Source organism: Biomphalaria glabrata, chromosome 2 (assembly GCF_947242115.1).
Source record: "Biomphalaria glabrata chromosome 2, xgBioGlab47.1, whole genome shotgun sequence".
Classification (NCBI taxonomy): Eukaryota; Metazoa; Mollusca; class Gastropoda; family Planorbidae; genus Biomphalaria; species Biomphalaria glabrata.
The window spans coordinates 30,097,551-30,121,823 of NC_074712.1; the positions used below are offsets into that span (position 1 = coordinate 30,097,551).

Below are 24,273 nucleotides of genomic sequence, written 5' to 3' on the forward strand. Positions count from 1 at the left end.
CTGACAGTCTACTTTGAACAAACATCAAACATTTCTGACAGTCTACTTTGAACAAACAAACATCAAACATTTCTGACAGTCTACTTTGAACAAACAAACATCAAACATTTCTGACAGTCTACTTTGAACAAACAAACATCAAACATTTCTGACAGTCTACTTTGAACAAACATCAAACATTTCTGACAGTCTACTTTGAACAAACAAACATCAAACATTTCTGACAGTCTACTTTGAACAAACAAACATCAAACATTTCTGACAGTCTACTTTGAACAAACATCAAACATTTCTGACAGTCTACTTTGAACAAACAAACATCAAACATTTCTGACAGTCTACTTTGAACAAAAAAACATCAAACATTTCTGACAGTCTACTTTGAACAAACAAACATCAAACATTTCTGACAGTCTACTTTGAACAAACAAACATCAAACATTTCTGACAGTCTACTTTGAACAAACAAACATCAAACATTTCTGACAGTCTACTTTGAACAAACATCAAACATTTCTGACAGTCTACTTTGAACAAACAAACATCAAACATTTCTGACAGTCTACTTTGAACAAACAAACATCAAACATTTCTGACAGTCTACTTTGAACAAACAAACATCAAACATTTCTGACAGTCTACTTTGAACAAACAAACATCAAACATTTCTGACAGTCTACTTTGAACAAACAAACATCAAACATTTCTGACAGTCTACTTTGAACAAACAAACATCAAACATTTCTGACAGTCTACTTTGAACAAACAAACATCAAACATTTCTGACAGTCTACTTTGAACAAACAAACATCAAACATTTCTGACAGTCTACTTTGAACAAACATCAAACATTTCTGACAGTCTACTTTGAACAAACAAACATCAAACATTTCTGACAGTCTACTTTGAACAAACAAACATCAAACATTTCTGACAGTCTACTTTGAACAAACAAACATCAAACATTTCTGACAGTCTACTTTGAACAAACAAACATCAAACATTTCTGACAGTCTACTTTGAACAAACAAACATCAAACATTTCTGACAGTCTACTTTGAACAAACAAACATCAAACATTTCTGACAGTCTACTTTGAACAAACAAACATCAAACATTTCTGACAGTCTACTTTGAACAAACAAACATCAAACATTTCTGACAGTCTACTTTGAACAAACAAACATCAAACATTTCTGACAGTCTACTTTGAACAAACAAACATCAAACATTTCTGACAGTCTACTTTGAACAAACAAACATCAAACATTTCTGACAGTCTACTTTGAACAAACAAACATCAAACATTTCTGACAGTCTACTTTGAACAAACAAACATCAAACATTTCTGACAGTCTACTTTGAACAAACAAACATCAAACATTTCTGACAGTCTACTTTGAACAAACAAACATCAAACATTTCTGACAGTCTACTTTGAACAAACAAACATCAAACATTTCTGACAGTCTACTTTGAACAAACAAACATCAAACATTTCTGACAGTCTACTTTGAACAAACAAACATCAAACATTTCTGACAGTCTACTTTGAACAAACAAACATCAAACATTTCTGACAGTCTACTTTGAACAAACAAACATCAAACATTTCTGACAGTCTACTTTGAACAAACATCAAACATTTCTGACAGTCTACTTTGAACAAACAAACATCAAACATTTCTGACAGTCTACTTTGAACAAACAAACATCAAACATTTCTGACAGTCTACTTTGAACAAACAAACATCAAACATTTCTGACAGTCTACTTTGAACAAACAAACATCAAACATTTCTGACAGTCTACTTTGAACAAACAAACATCAAACATTTCTGACAGTCTACTTTGAACAAACAAACATCAAACATTTCTGACAGTCTACTTTGAACAAACAAACATCAAACATTTCTGACAGTCTACTTTGAACAAACAAACATCAAACATTTCTGACAGTCTACTTTGAACAAACAAACATCAAACATTTCTGACAGTCTACTTTGAACAAACAAACATCAAACATTTCTGACAGTCTACTTTGAACAAACATCAAACATTTCTGACAGTCTACTTTGAACAAACAAACATCAAACATTTCTGACAGTCTACTTTGAACAAACAAACATCAAACATTTCTGACAGTCTACTTTGAACAAACAAACATCAAACATTTCTGACAGTCTACTTTGAACAAACAAACATCAAACATTTCTGACAGTCTACTTTGAACAAACATCAAACATTTCTGACAGTCTACTTTGAACAAACAAACATCAAACATTTCTGACAGTCTACTTTGAACAAACAAACATCAAACATTTCTGACAGTCTACTTTGAACAAACAAACATCAAACATTTCTGACAGTCTACTTTGAACAAACAAACATCAAACATTTCTGACAGTCTACTTTGAACAAACATCAAACATTTCTGACAGTCTACTTTGAACAAACAAACATCAAACATTTCTGACAGTCTACTTTGAACAAACAAACATCAAACATTTCTGACAGTCTACTTTGAACAAACAAACATCAAACATTTCTGACAGTCTACTTTGAACAAACAAACATCAAACATTTCTGACAGTCTACTTTGAACAAACAAACATCAAACATTTCTGACAGTCTACTTTGAACAAACATCAAACATTTCTGACAGTCTACTTTGAACAAACAAACATCAAACATTTCTGACAATTTACTTTGAACAAACAAACATCAAACATTTCTGACAGTCTACTTTGAACAAACAAACATCAAACATTTCTGACAGTCTACTTTGAACAAACAAACATCAAACATTTCTGACAGTCTACTTTGAACAAACAAACATCAAACATTTCTGAAATTCTACTTTGAACAAACAAACAAACAACAAAACAAAAACCTTGTCAAATTGTCCATCATCAGTAGCTCATGCATTAATTACAAAAAGTGTCACACTTCTCAGTATTTAATGTGTTACTTAGGTCTCAGATTTTAAGTGTCTATCTTCTGTCTTAATTATTTAATGTTTCAAGTGTCTATCTTCTGTCTTATTTATTTAGTGTTTCAAGTGTCTATCTTCTGTCTTAATTATTTAATGTTTCAAGTGTCTATCTTCTGTCTTATTTATTTAGTGTTTCAAGTGTCTATCTTCTGTCTTAATTATTTAATGTTTCAAGTGTCTATCTTCTGTCTTAATTATTTAATGTTTCAAGTGTCTATCTTCTGTCTTATTTATTTAGTGTTTCAAGTGTCTATCTTCTGTCTTAATTATTTAATGTTTCAAGTGTCTATCTTCTGTCTTATTTATTTAGTGTTTCAAGTGTCTATCTTCTGTCTTATTTATTTAATGTTTCAAGTGTCTATCTTCTGTCTTATTTATTTAATGTTTCAAGTGTCTATCTTCTGTCTTATTTATTTAGTGTTTCAAGTGTCTATCTTCTGTCTTATTTATTTAGTGTTTCAAGTGTCTATCTTCTGTCTTAATTATTTAATGTTTCAAGTGTCTATCTTCTGTCTTATTTATTTAATGTTTCAAGTGTCTATCTTCTGTCTTAATTATTTAATGTTTCAAGTGTCTATCTTCTGTCTTATTTATTTAATGTTTCAAGTGTCTATCTTCTGTCTTATTTATTTAGTGTTTCAAGTGTCTATCTTCTGTCTTATTTATTTAATGTTTCAAGTGTCTATCTTCTGTCTTATTTATTTAATGTTTCAAGTGTCTATCTTCTGTCTTATTTATTTAATGTTTCAAGTGTCTATCTTCTGTCTTATTTATTTAATGTTTCAAGTGTCTATCTTCTGTCTTATTTATTTAGTGTTTCAAGTGTCTATCTTCTGTCTTATTTATTTAATGTTTCAAGAGTCTATCTTCTGTCTTAATTATTTAATGTTTCAAGTGTCTATCTTCTGTCTTATTTATTTAATGTTTCAAGTGTCTATCTTCTGTCTTAATTATTTAATGTTTCAAGTGTCTATCTTCTGTCTTATTTATTTAATGTTTCAAGTGTCTATCTTCTGTCTTATTTATTTAGTGTTTCAAGTGTCTATCTTCTGTCTTATTTATTTAATGTTTCAAGTGTCTATCTTCTGTCTTATTTATTTAATGTTTCAAGTGTCTATCTTCTGTCTTATTTATTTAATGTTTCAAGTGTCTATCTTCTGTCTTATTTATTTAGTGTTTCAAGTGTCTATCTTCTGTCTTATTTATTTAATGTTTCAAGAGTCTATCTTCTGTCTTAATTATTTAATGTTTCAAGTGTCTATCTTCTGTCTTATTTATTTAATGTTTCAAGTGTCTATCTTCTGTCTTAATTATTTAATGTTTCAAGTGTCTATCTTCTGTCTTATTTATTTAATGTTTCAAGTGTCTATCTTCTGTCTTATTTATTTAGTGTTTCAAGTGTCTATCTTCTGTCTTATTTATTTAATGTTTCAAGTGTCTATCTTCTGTCTTATTTATTTAATGTTTCAAGTGTCTATCTTCTGTCTTATTTATTTAATGTTTCAAGTGTCTATCTTCTGTCTTATTTATTTAATGTTTCAAGTGTCTATCTTCTGTCTTATTTATTTATTGTTTCAAGTGTCTATCTTCTGTCTTATTTATTTAATGTTTCAAGAGTCTATCTTCTGTCTTAATTATTTAATGTTTCAAGTGTCTATCTTCTGTCTTATTTATTTAATGTTTCAAGTGTCTATCTTCTGTCTTATTTATTTAATGTTTCAAGTGTCTATCTTCTGTCTTATTTATTTAGTGTTTCAAGTGTCTATCTTCTGTCTTATTTATTTAATGTTTCAAGTGTCTATCTTCTGTCTTATTTATTTAATGTTTCAAGTGTCTATCTTCTGTCTTATTTATTTAGTGTTGCAAGTGTCTATCTTCTGTCTTATTTATTTAATGTTTCAAGTGTCTATCTTCTGTCTTATTTATTTAGTGTTTCAAGTGTCTATCTTCTGTCTTAATTATTTAATGTTTCAAGTGTCTATCTTCTGTCTTATTTATTTAATGTTTCAAGTGTCTATCTTCTGTCTTATTTATTTAGTGTTTCAAGTGTCTATCTTCTGTCTTATTTATTTAGTGTTTGAAGTGTCTATCTTCTGTCTTATTTATTTAATGTTTCAAGTGTCTATCTTCTGTCTTATTTATTTAGTGTTTCAAGTGTCTATCTTCTGTCTTATTTATTTAGTGTTTCAAGTGTCTATCTTCTGTCTTATTTATTTAATGTTTCAAGTGTCTATCTTCTGTCTTATTTGTTTAATGTTTCAAGTGTCTATCTTCTGTCTTAATTGTTTAATGTTTCAAGTGTCTATCTTCTGTCTTATTTATTTAATGTTTCAATGGTCTATCTTCTGTCTTATTTATTTAATGTTTCAAGGGTCTATCTTCTGTCTTATTTATTTAATGTTTCAAGTGTCTATCTTCTGTCTTATTTATTTAATGTTTCAAGTGTCTTTCTTCTGTCTTATTTATTTAATGTTTCAAGGGTCTATCTTCTGTCTTATTTATTTAATGTTTCAAGGGTCTATATTCTGTCTTATTTATTTAGTGTTTCAAGTGTCTATCTTCTGTCTTATTTATTCCATGTCAAGTGTCTATCTTCTGTCTTATTTATTCCATGTCAAGTGTCTATCTTCTGTCTTATATAATCCATGTATTACTTCTATCTCAGGTGTATGTGAATGGTGTACATGTCACCAGTATTGGTGAAGGTGGAAGTTTTGGTGAACTAGCTCTCATTTATGGCACACCTAGAGCTGCCACTGTCAAGGTCAGTTCTCATTTACATATTTTGGGTGTGTGTTTTGTTAATAACTAGTTCGTTACATATTCATTCCATCCATCACTTTCACTTTTTTAAAATCTGTAGCACATAAGCTTGTAGAGAACTAATTGTAAATCCATATTCTGGGGCACTAGCTACATAATAGCCTGGTACTCTGAGCATTAGAGAGATTTCTATTGCATTAAAAACATTCTAAAACTAAGTTGAAAACAAAAGTTTTAATTTCCATCAACACATCAAATGTTTGTATTACTGCTACTACTTGACTACACAAGGTAATGTCCCTTAGTTCCCATTAGCTTGTTGACAAGAAAGCTTGTTCTAGTTCTTGTATTTGACATTCTGTTTGCTATCCATCTGTGTCTTGTGGAATACAGAGAAAATAGCTTGGGGTCTGGAAATGAAACCAAAAATTGGTGAGATTAAAATGGATTGAAAGTTGAGAGTTTGGATGATTGAAACTTGGGAGCTCATTAAAGACTCAGGGAAGTTTTTTTGTTTTTTTTTTTACTACTGTTTCTTTTTTTTCTTTCAAAGAAATCTTTCAGGTTTGAAACAAAAATTTGTTGTTTTTTTTACTGTGTCTAGAAAAATGTTTAAAGAAAGTTTTAGTTTGTTCAAGTTTAAAAACTGTGAGTTGACAGTCTCTGAAGTCTGATCAAAATGATTTGTTTTCAGTATGACCAGATTTCTAACCCACAAACTATAGACAGTAGCATGATCTAGTGTTGTACTCTCATCCCCATGCATGTGGTTTTGAATTGATTTGTGTCTTAAACATAATTGATAGGTCTATAAGACGTTTGACAGATATGGACCTAGGTATTATTCCATTGATCAAACTTAATGAAACTTAGATCCTTCCATGGCAAGTTGTATCTACACAAATGGTGTGATGCCTTTTCTCATCTGGTATTCATAAGGGTATGACGACCTGCTAAACAGATTTGGTGCTGTTTTGTTGTCCTTGTTTTGGACTCCATGATAAGCTTGAGAGAATCACAGCAGAGTGATGGGTCCTGACAGAGTCACAGAATGATGGGTCCTGACAGAGTCACAGAATGATGGGTCCTGACGGAGTCACATAGTGATGGGTCCTGATGGAGTCACAGAGTGATGGGTCCTGACAGAGTCACAGAATGATGGGTCCTGACAGAGTCACAGAATGATGGGTCCTGGCGGAGTCACAGAATGATGGGTCCTGACAGAGTCACAGAGTAATGGGTCCTGAGAGTCACAAAGTGATGGGTCCTGACAGAGTCACAGAATGATGGGTCCTGACAGAGTCACAGAATGATGGGTCCTGGCGGAGTCACAGAATGATGGGTCCTGGCGGAGTCACAGAATGATGGGTCCTGACAGAGTCACAGAGTAATGGGTCCTGACAGAGTCACAGAGTAATGGGTCCTGAGAGTCATAAAGTGATGGGTCCTGACAGAGTCACAGAATGATGGGTCCTGACAGAGTCACAGAATGGTGGGTCCTGATGGAGTCACAGAATGATGGGTCCTGACAGAGTCACAGAATGATGGGTCCTGATGGAGTCACAGAGTGATGGGTCCTGACAGAGTCACAGAGTGATGGGTCCTGACAGAGTCACAGAGTGATGGGTCCTGACAGAGTCACAGAGTGATGGGTCCTGACAGAGTCTCTGATTGATGGGTCCTGACAGAGTTTCTGAGTGATTTGTCCTAAGATTTACAGCAATGATGGGACATGAGCGAGTCACATATCACTGATAGAAAAAAATTTTGCTAAATTGGGCTCTCATCCCCTTAAGAAAGTTGTGACAGAAAGCTTATCTTATCTTATATAATACAGACGTTACATCAAAAAAGAAGATGATTACGTCCTACGCGTCATGCATTTAGTCATGCATATTAACCAATGACTTAAATTCTGCCAAGTCACTGGTTTTCCTGGCTAGCTCAGGCAACCCATTCCATGCTCTAATAGCACTAGGGAAGAAGGAGTATTTGTACAAATTTGTCCTAGCATATGGGACGAGGAATGTGCCTTTATCTTTGTGTCTTTCAGAGTATTTTATTAAATTTTGTTTTTGTATTTGAAGATTATGGTTCAGTGTTTTATGTATGATTGTTACTTTACTTTTGAGCCTTCTGTCCTGAAGGCTTTCTAAATTTAGTGATTTTACTAAAGGTGTTACTCTAGTCAAATGTGAATATTCGTTTGTTATGAATCTCACTGCTCTATTTTGTGTCTGTTCCAGTTTCTTAATGTTTTCTTGAGTTGAGGGGTCCCAAACGGAGGATGCATATTCTATTATTGGCCTAACCAAGGTTAAATAACATTTTAGTTTTATGTTCTTATTTGATTTATAGAAATTTCTTTTAATAAATCCTAATGCTTTGTTTGATTTTTTTGTAGTTTCATCAATATGTGGATTCCATGACAGTTTTTCATTTATTATAACACCTAGGTATTTTGCATTTTTAGTCTGTGTTACTGGTTTGCCATGAATGAGATAAGTGGAATTAATTTGTTTTAGTTTTTTTGTTACTCTTAACAACTGACATTTTTCTTGGTGGAAAGACATGCTCCAATTTGATTCCCATTTCTGTAATTCATCTAATTCTCTTTGTAAAATATCTGTGTCTTGTGTTGTTTTTATTGTTCTATATATTATGCAATCGTCTGCAAATAATCTGACTTTTGTTCCTGAAGTAATGCAATTTGGTAAATCATTTATGTAAATTAAAAATAGTAGTGGACCCAAGACTGTTCCTTGAGGTACACCTGAGTTTACTGTTATCGGTGTTGATTTAGAGCCATTTATTATTACAGTTTGTTCTCTCCCTATCAGAAAATCTTTAATCCACTGATGCAGTGGACCATTAATGCCAAAATATTTTAATTTTTTAAGCAAACTATGGTGGTGAACTTTGTCAAAAGCCTTAGAAAAATCTAGTAAGATAGCATCTATTAGTTCACTATTATCTAAACCTTTTGAAAAATCATCAATTAGTCCTATTAGTTGTGTTTCACATGATCTATATTTCCTAAAGCCATGTTGGTATGGTGTGAGGACATTATGTTTGTCTAGGTGGTTTATGATGTTGCTACATATTATGTGTTCTAGGATTTTACATGTGATGCTGGTAAGTGATACTGGTCTGTAGTTTCCTGGGTCAGATTTTTCTCCTTTTTTAAATAGGGGGGTGACATTAGCTTCTTTCCAGTCCTTTGGTACTCTGCTCTGGTTAAGTGAAGCCTGAAAGAGTATTTTGAACACTGGGGCTAGCTCATTGCTTAGTTCTTTGAGTAATCTAGCTGGAATACCGTCAGGTCCAGATGCTTTATTTGGTTTGGTGTTGGCTAATAGTTTTTGAATTCCATTTTCTTGTACTACTATATCTTCTATGTTGTCTACTTGGTTCAAATTCAGTAATATGTCTTTGTCTCCTGGGGCTGAGAATGCTGAAAAGCTTTATGAGGTTTGTGGGACATGTCTTAACACTATAGCTCCTATTTCCCATTGTATAAACAACACCAATAACAAGGTGATTAGTAAACTCAACAAACTATTTGATATATTAATTACTAACAGTAGAACCTAATGTTCTATAGAAGAAATACATCCAATAAAGAATACTTTCTCACATATCCAACAAGTAACTCAGTTCTTCATTTTATTGATGTCAGGAAAATGTTGATCTCATTTAAAAACTAATATGGTGAAATATTTGCTTGGTGAAAACTATTGTGTGTATTATTAATGAAGATATATCTAAGATATTTTCTGTACAAAGAACACAGTAGACTAAGGAGAGTGTCTGCACTCACATGGATGTAGGTTTCAATCTAGTTTCTTATCTCCGCTGTTTGATTAGTTCAAGCTGACCTTATTGGTTGGTATTGCAGAAAACTTTTTCCCCATTTTGAGATTAAACTCAGGATATACAGGGCATTTCTTTATTACCTTGATCTGCCTGTTGGTCTCTTGACATCCACTGAGTAGTTGGTGATGTAGAAATGTGATTTCCCAAAAGTAATCACCATATTGCTACTTCTCCCGAGCTGATCCAAACAAGTTGTTTTAGCTCATGGGATTGAGTCGCAGAGTCTGTCACATGAGACTTCAATTATTTACAACATCAATCAAATGTACCACTTCTCACTCAGACAGAAAAACAAAATTATTTATATTTGAAGCAAAGTGTCTAATCATCTCAGTGGAAAAAAGGGAAAACTTTTCTTGTAGAGTCTAGAATGTAAGCAACTCAAATCACTAGCCAGACTTGTTCAAGTTTTGTAGCTGTCACGCGCCGCTGGGAAAGGGCTCCATTGTCATGGGGCTCTGGGATGTGTGTTTAATTAAACATGATAAATTATTGAAAATAATTTAGTTTTGGAGACGTTAGGTCTAGGGGTTTCTAACGCCACCATAGACCAGCGTGGGGGGTGCGTTACAGATCGGAAAAAGAACACACAGGTAGACTACAATTGATAAAAGAATCCCTTTTTGTCAACAAGATAAAATAGTTTAATGTGATTAAAATGAAAGGGGAAGGGATTACAAAAATTGAGGAGTATAATCATACAACCTAAAATAAAATACAAAGTAAGTATAGATAAATGAAATGGCTCCAGCTGGAATACTGCAGTGTTGGATTGAGAGTAGCCCAGCCACTGTTAGGTGTCCTCAAAATGGGAGTGGGATGGGGCAAAATCAATGATGATCAGGCAGGCTGCGGGTGCTGATAATTGACTTCGGATATGGAGCTTAGTACTCAGTGTTTGCTGATGCCACAGTTCCTTCCTTCAGCCACGGAGTTAAGGGTGGGTTTAACAGGAACAGGAGGTCTGGCAGATCAAGGATTCTGATAAATAGCAAGCTGTAATTTCACCTAACAAGAAGTGTGTGGATTCTGCAACAGGCAGGAATTCCACATAACAGGAAGTGTGGGGATTCTGCGGCAGAAATTCCATGTAGCAGGAACCAGTCGATGTCTCCAGTCGCAATCAAGCTGAAATAAAACACCGAGCTAAATATATTCAAAATATAAAAGGGCAATGTGTTCTCCTCTGGCAAAAGCCATCAATTAGAGAATCATTTAGTTCAATTAACACTTGCAAACAATGCAGATCAATCAGAGAATCACTTGGTTCAATTAACACTTGCAAACAATGCAGGTCAATCAGAAGTCACTTACTTCAATTAACACTTGCAAACAATGCAGGTCAATCAGAGAATCACTTAGTTCAATTAACACTTGCAAACAATGCAGGTCAATCAGAGAATCACTTAGTTCAATTAACACTTACAAACAGTGCAGGTCAATCAGAGAATCACTTAGTTCAATTAACACTTGCAAACCATGCAGGTCAATCAGAGAATCACTTAGTTCAATTAACACTTGCAAACAATGCAGGTCAATCAGAGAATCAGTTAGTTCAATTAACACTTGCAAACAATGGGGCAGGTCAATCAAAGAATCACTTGGTTCAATTAACACTTACAAACAATGCAGGTCAATCAGAGAATCACTTGGTTCAATTAACACTTGCAAACAATGGGGCAGGTCAATCAAAGAATCACTTGGTTCAATTAACACTTACAAATAGTGCAGGTCAATCAGAGAATCACTTGGTTCAATTAACACTTACAAACAATGCAGGTCAATCAGAGAATCACTTAGTTCAATTAACACTTACAAACAATGAGGCAGGTCAATTAGAGAATCACTTAGTTCAATTAACACTTACAAACAATGAGGCAGGTCAATCAGAGAATCACTTAGTTCAATTAACACTTACAAACAATGGGGCAGGTCAATCAGAGAATCACTTAGTTCAATTAACACTTACAAATAATGCAGGTCAATCAGAGAATCACTTAGTTCAATTAACACTTACAAACAATGGGGCAGGTCAATCAGAGAATCATTTAGTTCAATTAACACTTACAAACAATGGGGAAGGTCAATGAGATCAGATCAGTACAAAGGGATGGATCATAATACAAATGGTGTGTGTGGGGGGTGGGGGTAAACATAAACAAGAATAATAGATAGTGGTCAGCGATCATGATGTTGGCCACGAACAATGGAATGTACTGTGTCAGTTCAAGGGACACGACTGTTGACTAAGTAAAATGGACAAGGGGAGTTAATTAACTTATCTTTCCTAAACGCAGTCTCAATGCGTGGAAAAGATCATCAAGGCAATTAGCCGAGATAAAAGAAATAAAATAAGGTGTACAAATATATACAAAGTTGTGTCAATGATCAATTGAGCAACGTAGCAATAATATGGTGGACATAGATTAATGCAATAAATAAATATGTACATATGAAATGGTTATCATTCTTATTCACAAATTCAATACAAATGAAACAAGTTACATCCACATTAACAGAGTTCAGTAGTGAACATAATCTTACCACAAGGTCCAAGTGAAAAGAACAAGAGTAAGGAAGCACAATGAATCGAATCTGTGAATGAACGCCCCTCAACTTTCTAAATAAATTGCAGCGACTGCTCGCGATTGGAGCAGTTTGAGCCTTATATGCCGCTTGGCCATAAATAGGGATTGGGATGGACAGCATGTGATAGATTACGTGATAAGTCCATATAGACATTGTGACATCCGGTCAAGATTAGTTCTTCCCACTCATTAGCCACCTGGCAAGAGGTCAAGCGTGACGTGCACTCAGGCTCTAGACAAAAGAGGAAGGGACAGTCTGGATGCCTCGCAAGATGAAAGGAGCTCAGATAGTCTCGCGCTAGTGATAAAGTCAACAATGTTGACAGACTTGACACTAGAATAGAATAATGGAGGCTTGCCCAGATGGGGAAACTGGTAAGTCGCAAATGTGGTTTGACATTTTTGTGCTAAAATAAGGGGAGAGACGGAGAAAATAGTCTGGATACAATATAGCAAAAATAAAATAAATAATTTCTGCATAATTTGATGAGGTCAATTGTTTTTTGCTCAGCAGACAGACCTTCACAGTAGCCACTCTATAAATCACTTGCCAGACTTGTACAAGTTTTGTAGCCACTCTTCAAATCACAATGGAAGTTTTTGTTTCTTTCATTGAACATCATTAAAATTTTGGCTCTTATTTTTTTTTTTTAAATTTTTTTTTTGAAAGAATTTCTAATAATTTCAATTCAGTATCGTTTTTGGCGGCCTCCGAAAGGGGAAAGACGCTATTAGTTTTGTGTGGAATGTCTGTCCATCCATTCGTCCATCCGTACCATTTAGATCTCGTAAACTAGAAAAAATAGTGAAAATCCGATATAATAATATTTTAGACTATTCAAAGTTCTGATGCAACGGCTACGTTTTTCTTTTCTGAAATTGAAAAATTTAATTTTTTAAATCACTTATACAAGCAGCACTTTCATAAAAATTTACAACTATTCACTATTAAAAGTAACAAACACAGGAGGCTCTCTAGTAGGGGAGATGACTATTTACCATATTTTTAACACATGTATGCAAATGGTTTTAGATTTTTTGTCAAAAAAAATATTTTTGTTTACATTTGTATTGTAAAGTTAAGTCAGTTCTGTCGTATAACTACTACATTTACACACAAAAAATGTTTACTTTTTTTATAGAGAAAAAATCTATTTAGTATGCATTTGATTTGGACATAATTTAAAACAACAATTAATAAGTAGTTTTTCATATTATGTTGTGACCTGCTGCGCTGCACCATAACAATAGAACACACAACTAAAGGACATTTTTTTTTTCTCGAGGATTTGAACAAGAGATTGACCCTTTACAAAACAAATAGATCAATTAGATATTCATTATATGACATCAGTTAGGACAGGTTCACATCTAACTTCACATTCACTTTCACCTATCCTTTGGTCTGCTGGACCTCTGGGGCACCACATAAGATCTGTCAACCTTATTTCTCCATTCTTCTCTGTCATTTGTCTTTGATAGTATTTCATTCTGATGTAGTTTCTGAAAATATTGAAACCTGCCTTTTTACCTGCCTGGGTGGACCACTTCAGGGGCCAATTTTGAGTTTGTGTTTCCACATGGTTCAGATATTTTATCTGGAACTGAAAGACTTTTTCTTGATTACTTGCAGGCCAAGAATGATGTGAAGTTGTGGGGTATAGACAGGGATAGTTACAGACGCATTTTGATGGTCAGTATAAATGTATAGTTTAATAATGGTCACCATACAGGTGCCCACAGTATACAGTTCTTTGCTTCATGTTACTAAGACTGTCCTAAATCTTTTTTTTTCTATTTTAGGGCAGCACCATTAGGAAGAGAAAGATTTATGAAGACTTCTTGAGTAAAGTGTCTATATTAGGTCAGTTGGTATCTCACTCATGGAGCACCTAGTTTTTCCTAAGTTTAACCATACAGATGCAGTTAAGTAGTATCAATGCTAAAGTGCTAATACTTTGTTGGGTTGTTTGTAGAAAACTTGGACAAATGGGAGAGACTAACAGTGGCTGATGCCCTGGAACCTGTTCAGTTTGATGACAAGGAGGAAATTGTAAGGCAAGGAGAACCTGGCGAGGATTTCTTTATTATCTTAGAGGTGAGTGGAAAGATCAGTTCACTGGACGGGAGTGTATTTGGCTGGACTGAACTGGCAATTGGACTCTGCTGCTGAACTGGAGATTGGACTATTTAGTTGCCCATTTTACTGGACTTAATGGCCATTTGACTCTATTTAAATTGCTATTTGGACTTTTACAAATCAAACAGACATTTTTACAAATCAAACAAGAACATAAAACTAACATTTTATTTAACCTTGGTTAGGCCAAAATTAGAATATGCATCCTCTGTTTGGGACCCCCTCAAGTCAAGAAAATATAAAGAAACTAGAGCAGATGCAAAATAGAGCTGTGAGATTTATACCATATGAATATTCACATTTGATTAGAACAACACCTTTGGTAAAGTCACTGAATTTAGACACCCTTCAGGATAGAAGACTAAAAAAGTAAAATAGCAATAATACATAAAACACTGAACCATAACCTACAAATATTCAAAGAAAACCTAATAAAATACTCTGAAAGACACAAAGATAAAGGCACTTTTCTTATTCCATATGCTAGGACAAATTTGTACAAATGCTCCTTCTTCTCTAGTACTATTAGAGCATGGAATGGGTTGCCTGAATCAGCCAGGAAAACCAACAACTTTGCAGAGGTTAAGTCACTGATTAAGATGTATGACTAGATTGACACAGGGATTTACATAGGGCGTAATCATCTTTTTTTTCTTTTTTTTGAAGTAACGTCTATAATATATAAGATAAGACTTAACTGTCGCATGTGTATCATGCCACATTTAACAGCACACAATTAGCTGACCACCAGGAAGTCAACTATCCTTATTATTTAGGTCACATCACATGTGCGTGGCAAAATAAGACTCTTTCAGATAGCCTTGATTTGCATAAACATGAGGTGAGGCCAAGGTAGAAGCTGAGAGAATCCACTATGAATAACATCCAGAGAGATTGAGATATGCTACTATAGAAATGTGAAACTAGGGGTTAGTCATAAGGCATCCACTGTTCACAGTCAGTAACTAGTTATCAGTCATTGTTCCATGTGGATTATTTAGTGTGCTTATTCCTAACTGGATTACTATTTGTTGGCTTGTATCTTTCCTGTGTTTTAAGTCCTCTATTCAAGTTTTATACTGTGATTATTTATTTGGTTCACATATTTGTATATATTTATAGGCACCTCCAAATCTGCATATTATATGATTGTGGACTGGATACAAAGCATCTCTAAACAGCATCAGGACACAAACAATAAAATAATTTTCAACTGTAGTTTTGTTGATGACTGGTTGATTGCACTAGTGTCTACATTTGTCAAGAAGTTGATTTAAACTCTAGCAAAGTGTCTACATGTAATGCTATAAATCTTTGAGCCTATAAGTATTTCTCATTTCTCCTCTGACAGGGCTCTGCAGCTGTACTTCAACGTAGGGTAGAGAATGAAGAGCCAGTGGAAGTTGGACGTCTTGGTCCATCAGATTACTTTGGTTAGTGTATTCTCACCCTCATAGTTCATGTAGAGAACAGTTTATTTGTGTAACTTTATTAAATGCCATTTTTTTTAAGTATCTATTGCACACACACAAAAATTTGAAATATAAAAATATTAATTTTTAAGTGCTTTAGTAGCAATATTGAGCAGTATCTCTAATGTTTGACTGGCAATTGATAGAACATTGTGTTCAAGGATTTTTAAATCAAAATGTAAATTTTTTTAATCAGGCACTTATTTGTATTCAAACTATTTGGTATTCAAAGTTCAAATAGATAATTATCAATACTTTCTTGTTTTTGTTCACAGGTGAAATAGCTTTACTTTTAGACAGACCCAGGGCTGCTACAGTTGTGGCAAGGGGTCCCCTCAAGTGTGTTAAGCTGGACAGGGCCCGATTTGAACGTGTTCTAGGACCCTGCTCTGACATCCTCAAGCGCAATATTTCCCAGTACAATAGTTTTGTCTCTCTCTCCGTGTAAACAACTGAGTCGGCTAACCAAATATTTTGTCAATGACAAACTTGTTTAGAGTTTTCCCCCCAAACCTGTACTAGGCAGACTTAACTAGCAGTGTCTTGTCCTTACCCCAGAGAGTGTCATGGCTCCTCTGTTTCCTTAGACAACAAGCAATTCATTGAAACCACTTTGTTTTTTATTTTTTTAGTATATTGGATTCTGTTCTGGGATAGACTCAATGTGTTCAAAAAAGATTCAGGTATATTCTGTCTCATATTCTCTCAGTTTCTCTCCATCTCAAATTAATAAATAAAAAAACTAGATCAGGGACTAGGGCAACTCAAAGTCAGTAATCACATGGCTAGTTTACTTTCCAGACCAGCAAAACTTTCCAGCAAGTAGCTTTCAGTTACTGTCACTATCTCTTCTTCTGCATGTAATCCCAGGGTTAGATCTCACAAGCCATGTGGCTACTTGGATCTCTCAACTGTACCTCTAGTCAGAGAAGAAGTCTCTGTGATACATGGAGAATGGTCAATTTGTACCTAATGGTGATTTCAATTTGTTACTTTATTATCATTTTTTTAATCCAGGTTCAAGTTTATATTTATATAGGATGTAATTTTTTTTACAGAAATAATTCTCCATTTTTTTAAATGTCATATAATTGATTCAGCCGCAATACTTCCATTTAATGATCTGGGTGATTTTTTTTTTAAATGTGTGGTAGTTGTCTCCCATTGTTTGCCTAATGTTTGATGATTGTGTGGCTGTCGATTGCATTCAATTAATTCACTGTGTAGTTAGACCAAGTTGCTGTATTAGATTTGTAGTCTCAACCAATTGACTTGATACTTTTTTGTCAATGATTGTTGTCCAGTAGTGTCTGCTTTGGTTCTATTCAGTGAATTGATCAACTTCTAATATCACTAACCAATACATATATTTATCTATATTTATACTGTACATGCTCATTTTGTTTGATACAGTCAAGTGCATTGAAAGTTTACGTTTTAATTGACTGCATGTTTCAATAACTGCTGACCACTTTGTTCATTAGATCTGTGTCTGTACATTGAAGAGTGGCCAGTGAGTCTTTAATGTTGTGGTCAAGTCTGTTCAAACTTATTACGTACTTGGTAATAATCATATATAACTTTCTTTTTTCTCTACAGTGGGGACATGTCTGTGATTTAATTGTCTTTCGACAAAAAAAATTCATTCTTTTAACATTTTTGCGTACGTTTGTATCTAGGAAATTATCTTCCTAAAGGAAACTATTTGTTGTTAACAAAAACTTTTATTGTAACTTGTACTGGCTGTAGATCACTTTCATGGGCTATTCTTTTATTCACATTTGGTGGAGCCATGGCTGTGTGAGCCAGTTGGCAGCCAAATGTGAAGATCTGCTTGTAATATAAAAACTAACATGAAAGATCTTTCACCAAGTGTGTGTCTGTATGTGTATGTGATCTATAGAGCAACCATATTTAATAATGTTAATGACTAATTTATAAATAAAGTAATAATTGTATGGAAAACACAATGTGTATCATTTATTTAGTACAAAGCTTAAACTTGTTTTTCTGGTACTCTCCCTTTCTCTGATCAAGTTGAAACTTTGCACAATACTTCATTGTCATTTACAAAACATGAATTAATTGTTTCATTAATAAGTGGTCGTTAATTAATTTTGTTTTATGTAAGGCGAGAGAAACAGCAATAGTTACTACTAGTACTAGCTAAGGAGAGAGAAACAGCAATAGTTACTACTAGTACTAGCTAAGGAGAGAGAAACAGCAATAGTTACTACTAGTACTAGCTAAGGAGAGAGAAACAGCAATAGTTACTACTAGTACTAGCTAAGGAGAGAGAAACAGCAATAGTTACTACTAGTACTAGCTAAGGAGAGAGAAACAGCAATAGCTACTACTAGTACTAGCTAAGGAGAGAGAAACAGCAATAGTTACTACTAGTACTAGCTAAGGAGAGAGAAACAGCAATAGTTACTACTAGTACTAGCTAAGGAGAGAGAAACAGCAATAGCTACTACTAGTACTAGCTAAGGAGAGAGAAACAGCAATAGCTTCTACTAGTACTAGCTAAGGAGAGAGAAACAGCAATAGTTACTACTAGTACTAGCTAAGGAGAGAGAAACAGCAATAGCTACTACTAGTACTAGCTAAGGAGAGAGAAACAGCAATAGTTACTACTAGTACTAGCTAAGGAGAGAGAAACAGCAATAGCTACTACTAGTACTAGCTAAGGAGAGAGAAACAGCAATAGTTACTACTAGTACTAGCTAAGGAGAGAGAAACAGCAATAGCTACTACTAGTACTAGCTAAGGAGAGAGAAACAGCAATAGCTTCTACTAGTACTAGCTAAGGAGAGAGAAACAGCAATAGCTTCTACTAGTACTAGCTAAGGAGAGAGAAACAGCAATAGCTTCTACTAGTACTAGCTTAGGAGAGAGAAACAGCAATAGTTACTACTAGTACTAGCTAAGGAGAGAGAAACAGCAATAGCTTCTACTAGAACTAGCTAAGGAGAGAGAAACAGCAATAGCTTCTACTAGTACTAGCTAAGGAGAGAGAAACAGCAATAGTTAGTACTAGCTAAGGAGACAGAAATAGAAATAGCTACTACTAGTACTAGCTAAGGAGAGAGAAGCTTGTAACACTCATAAGATGACTATAAAACCTTCTGTATTTAAAAATACTTGTATGGCTCAGTGGTTAGCTTGTCAGTTTTTAATCATGGAGGCTTGAAATCGAATGAAGACCAAGCAACGTTTGCTTTTGAAAAGGCAGGACTGAAACCTCCCATTACCCCCCTCCCCTCAACTGGTTTACAATCAAACAATAAACATAAACTATTTTGAACACCTGTAGGGGGGAGGCTGAACACAAATCACACACAGTCACACCCAGACAAACAAGCAATCTCTTGACACACCATAAGTTTATTACAATAAGCGTAACTTCAACACCCATGTTACACTATTCAAGATGACAAACACATAGGATAAAAAACTGGCAAATGAAAAACGTAAGCACCAGGAGAAATGACAACCAGACTATGAAGAGTCTAAGAGAGACAACAAGAAACAACGGGGATGCGACGCCCAGAAGAAGATTGTATTAGACACTGGCTCCCAACCCCCAGACAATGACCTGCACTACCACTCCGCGTAGCTAGCAATGTGCGGGCCCCCCGGGGCATCAAACTGAGGACAAACTTTCTCAGTAAAACTACACATTGAAATTACATAAATAAATAAATAAAAACAAACACATTTATTTGTTTTGGTAATTTTTTATGTCCTATATTCTTTCTTAAAAATTAAATCAAATGTAAGCTGTAGACCAGCTTGAATCAAATTTTACCAGATTTGTTTAAAACACAACACTGGTAGAGTCGGGCTTCGAACTCAGTGGCCAAGCAGTAGCCAAGCGGTTTTGTTTTAGCCTCTCAGCGACACATCACTTGATTGGAGGGAACTTTAAGTTTTTCTGTCACTAAGCAACAATAATGTCAGCAATAATAAGCTAGAGGGGAAAATGTTGAGAGATTATCTGTAGAGAACATTGGACATCATGCGTTTTCTCTTCAAGCAGAATCTGGTACTCCGTGGGCATTGCAAACGAGCTGAAGAAGAATTGGCAGTTCAAAATCAAAGAAATATCCTGGAGTGAAATTACTATCCAAGTACGATCCATTTCTGAGAGACCGAATACGTAGGCCTACATGTCCCAACAAAATAAAAACGAATTTATAGCAATATAAGTGTTCACAAAAAAAAAAAAATCACACAAAAGCAAAAATTTCTCGATTATTTTCCACAGTAAACCTAACATCTAAATTTTTATGCTACATTGTCATGCAAATCCTCAAAGATGTATTTGGCCACAAGAAAACATTGCAGGCGAAAAAGATTTTCTGTCAACGCACAAGAAAGAGGTACTGATGGAAATACCTTCCTTGGACTGACTGTTTTGTTCATGAAATAATAATCCCATAAGAACAACGTCATGATAAATTTTACTCGCCTTTATTGAATCCTCACTCCTATAGTTTAATCCACGAAAGTGGAGTGAGGCAGGAGACCTTTTTTGTAACCACTAGTTAAGAGCCCAAAGATTTTAATGGCTCTAGGGCTGCGGCTGATAGTTCAGCATAAGCTATAGACCCCGACAGGCACAGATAGTCTCTACACCAGACGAGCGTGCAGGGGCTATGTCAATCAGAGCTTAGCATTTTCCCCAAAACTCACCAGCAGAACTCTGCACCAGGAGAGCGTGAGAGTCTGCTAGGAAACTTGGAGCTTCGCAACGTTAGCCCTTTTCGGAACACTACGAGAGCAAGGGGGTGAACTTACTCCTGTTACCAGAGGACACCACGAGGAGGTCGGTGGGCACCGATGATGATGATTGAATCCTCAAACGGAAATCAATCTCGATGGTTCTCCCAGCGACATAGACAAAAACGAATTTTCTCTGGGGGCTTCAGGTAATGGTCGCAGTTTCTCCAGAAGTCTCCGAACTTCCAAAAAACAATAATCTATTGAGCTTTAGAGTTTTATAAAAAAAAAATGTCAGTCCCCGAATATTGTCATCTTGATTCACATATTTTTATTTTTCTATTGTGGTAAGTGTGGCTACATGGAAAGCATGTGAGATTCACTTGTATTATCTTTTTGTAAAACCGATTCCTTGCGAAATAGCAATGCTTAAATAATGACTACACTTTATTTCAAAATTAGATTTTTTTTTCTGTTTTAAAACTTTTTTTTTTGGGGGGGGGGGGGGGGAGGGGGGCATCATGAGGAACTGCCGGACAGGGCATCAAATACCCTAGAAACGCCACTGACTCAAGGCAATCCCTATATAGAGACTGTAGTGGTCTCTTTTATATCAATATAAGCTGTGCTTTTTATAAAAGAATATTTTTTATTATGTTGTTTTTAATTTTGTTTTGTTAGAACTTTTTAATTGTACTAATTTAAATACCCACCAAAAAAAAAATAAATTCAAAAATGTTATCTGGTGAAAAACAAGATTACAAAGAGAGTTTGTGTTGCCACACAAACTCAGAGGCGGCCCCCGTGGGAGACAAATTAAAGGTAAAATCTCCGGCTGGACGACGGAGGATGGCATCGAGCAGGGTATGAAACCGAGACCGTAGAGATAATCAGTCCTGCGTGATAACCGCACGACCAGGCATTGCTCTTAACCTAATGACAAACTGGTTACAAACTAATAGCCTACTATTGATAATATACCTACGCATTACGGAATGACAACTACCGGATATGTACAATATATGTCAGAAGAGTGATTTTAGATAATCTTTTGGTATTGAGCATTTTCATTTACATGGAACTAGAATGAGGATATAGATCTACCTAAATTAAACTTCTAATTTAGCACTCTCAATATCTATATCTACTAGATCTAGATCTAAAATATATATATGTGATAATGGAATTTAGATAAGATTTATGTAAAAAAACAAACACTAGATAATTAATTAATAGACTAATTGCAATATTAAATTTTAAAATAGTAGATTAGTTTTAGTATATTATAACATTGCACCCATGAAACCACTGTTACATAAGATCTGAAAGAAGTGGACGTCTCCTTTCCATTAGGACTAAAACTGAAAGATATAAAAACTCCTTTATCCCACTTTTGGTCAGACTGTTACAAGATCAGCTGTCATCATCGAGAAGTACATAGAAGTCAAATTCATAAAGCGCTGGTTGTGAATGTGTATGTGTTTCGTGTGTGAATGTTGTTCAAATTTTTAATCAATATTGTTTTAGTACAGTAGTTTCGCTGAGCTTGTCAATTGTAGTCAAACTGAATTTCCATTAGATTGGATCAATAAAAAATATCTTCTTATCTTATCTATTGACATATTAACAATCTAGACTTTAGAAATAAAAATCTTCACTTTAAGTCTCTAAATTAAAATTATAGATCTTGATCTAGTCTAAATCATGGTTGTCTGGTAGTGCAGTTTGCGCGCTGGACTGTCGTTTGGATTCATCGATGGTCCCCGTTTCAAACCCTGCCCGCTCCCATCCCCCGTCGTCTTGAAGGGAGGTTTGGACTACAACTCTGAAGGAACATCCGAAACATGTAAAACAACAAACATTCTAAACTAGACCTAGAAATTCTAGATCTAGATTCTACAATGATTTTAATTAGAACTTAAATCTAAATCTAGTTTTAAAAATCTAGCTCTAGTGTAAAAAAAATCTAGCTCTAGTGTAAAAACAAAATCTAGAACTAGTGTAAAAAATCTAGATTAGATAAAATCTAGCTATTATGTCTTTTTAAAATGCGAGGCACATTACGAGGTTTAATATACATTACTATACCGAGTTGTTTTAGCATTTCATTTAAAGAATTTATTCCATATGACGTCAAAGGAAAAAAAATCCATTACGTCACACGACCTAGTTAGACTAAAAAGTGCCATTTATACGAGCAGCTTGTCGAGTGTTCATAGACATTGGTGCACCGAGTGAGATCTTTTAGCATTTCATTTGATGGACTAGTTAGACTAAATATGTAGGCTTATATATATATATATAAATTAAAGACGCTTTTTTGTGTGTTTTGTCTGTCAGTCTGTCTGTCCCTCATGTTATTAGCGAGAAAAAAAAAATAAAAGCTATTGAAAATCTGATTAAAGTTTAATTTCCCTTCTGAAACATCGCATTACTTTTACGTTTCTATAATAGATTGTTCCGGATGTTTATATATTTATAGTAAGAGAAAATAAGAATTCCAGATTAATCAAATACCGTTAATTAAATTTGTGGGGTGGTCTGTTATGAAAATTAGATGTACCATAGCCTTATGGAGAGATTTTCAAACCATACTTTGGTGTTAGGAAGTTGTTTTCATTAAAAATCGGATTTAATATTAACGATGATTAGATTTTCTAACCTTTTAGCTAAAAAGTTAAATGTAGTGAAAGAGAGAAGTGCGATTTTACATAAATAGAGTTAACATATTTTTCATAAAAAAACAACCAATTTTCGTAAATGAGAAAATTATTTGTTTTATTTATTAGAAGAGGGATTACAAACATTTATTATCGTTATTAGATTTTTCATATAAAATTCGGATCATTTCTGGCGACGATTTGTAAGAAAATTAAGGTAATGTAGGTCGATTTCTTTTTCGAAACAAAATCCGGAACATTCTTTACCGATTAAACAACTTTTATTATGTTTCGTCAAGAAAATTAACTGTAAAATAAGTCTAAAAAGTGATTTTCAATAATCGTTTCTAGTAAATTACTTTCTTATTTTTAAATCCTGAACAAACTATTATCGATATTTTTGAAAAAAAAATAATCAAAGAATATAAGTGTAATATTAGTCAATTATGCGATTTCAAACAATCATTTGATATAATTTATTTTTTATAAAACAATATCTGGAACAACTTTATAGTTAATGAAATATTAATCAGTATAGATATTTTAATTTAGCATTTATATGCTATTTACATTAAAAAAACGGAACAACATATTAGATCATGTGTTTATTGCAACGTTTAAGCATGGAAATAAAATCTAATATAAGTTAGAAGAGCAAACAAACATTCGTTGGCATTGATTTGTTTTTCACAAAAACATCCGGAACAATCTATTAGAGATACTTAAAACTATTGCAATATTTCTGAATGAAAAATTAAAGGTTAAATCACATTTACAATAGCCTTAAGTGTTATTTGTTAATCTAATCGTGACAGACAGACCGACCAACAGACAAAACACACAAAAATAAGCTTCTTTTATTCGGATGGGGGCACTAACCCCCCAAAAATGTGCATGATATTTACATACAAAGTGCATTAATAGCCTTTTTAAACAAACAGAAATGTTTTCTTTTAATTTTAGCAGCTAGTTGACCAGAAAAAACACCTTTAACTATTATTTATATTTGTTGTAAACATTTCTTGTACATTTTATAAATATATTTGACTTAGTG

The 24,273-nt window shown here is 34.1% G+C and overlaps 1 protein-coding gene across 9 annotated transcripts in view; it reads left to right on the plus strand.

The window, feature by feature from the left end:
* The window catches only part of LOC106060390 (cAMP-dependent protein kinase regulatory subunit), a 136,981-nt gene extending 119,177 nt beyond the window's left edge, over nucleotides 1–17,804 (plus strand). For all 9 annotated transcript variants that reach the window (XM_056019995.1, XM_056019997.1, XM_056019996.1 and 6 more), the window contains 6 exons: nucleotides 5,661–5,759; nucleotides 13,856–13,915; nucleotides 14,026–14,086; nucleotides 14,199–14,320; nucleotides 15,714–15,795; nucleotides 16,110–17,804. In XM_056019995.1, the coding sequence (XP_055875970.1) occupies nucleotides 5,661–5,759; nucleotides 13,856–13,915; nucleotides 14,026–14,086; nucleotides 14,199–14,320; nucleotides 15,714–15,795; nucleotides 16,110–16,282 (597 nt within the window). In that variant the 3' untranslated portion in view covers nucleotides 16,283–17,804. The remainder of the gene's footprint in view (nucleotides 1–5,660; nucleotides 5,760–13,855; nucleotides 13,916–14,025; nucleotides 14,087–14,198; nucleotides 14,321–15,713; nucleotides 15,796–16,109) is intronic.
* The last annotated feature ends 6,469 nt before the right edge of the window (nucleotides 17,805–24,273 follow it).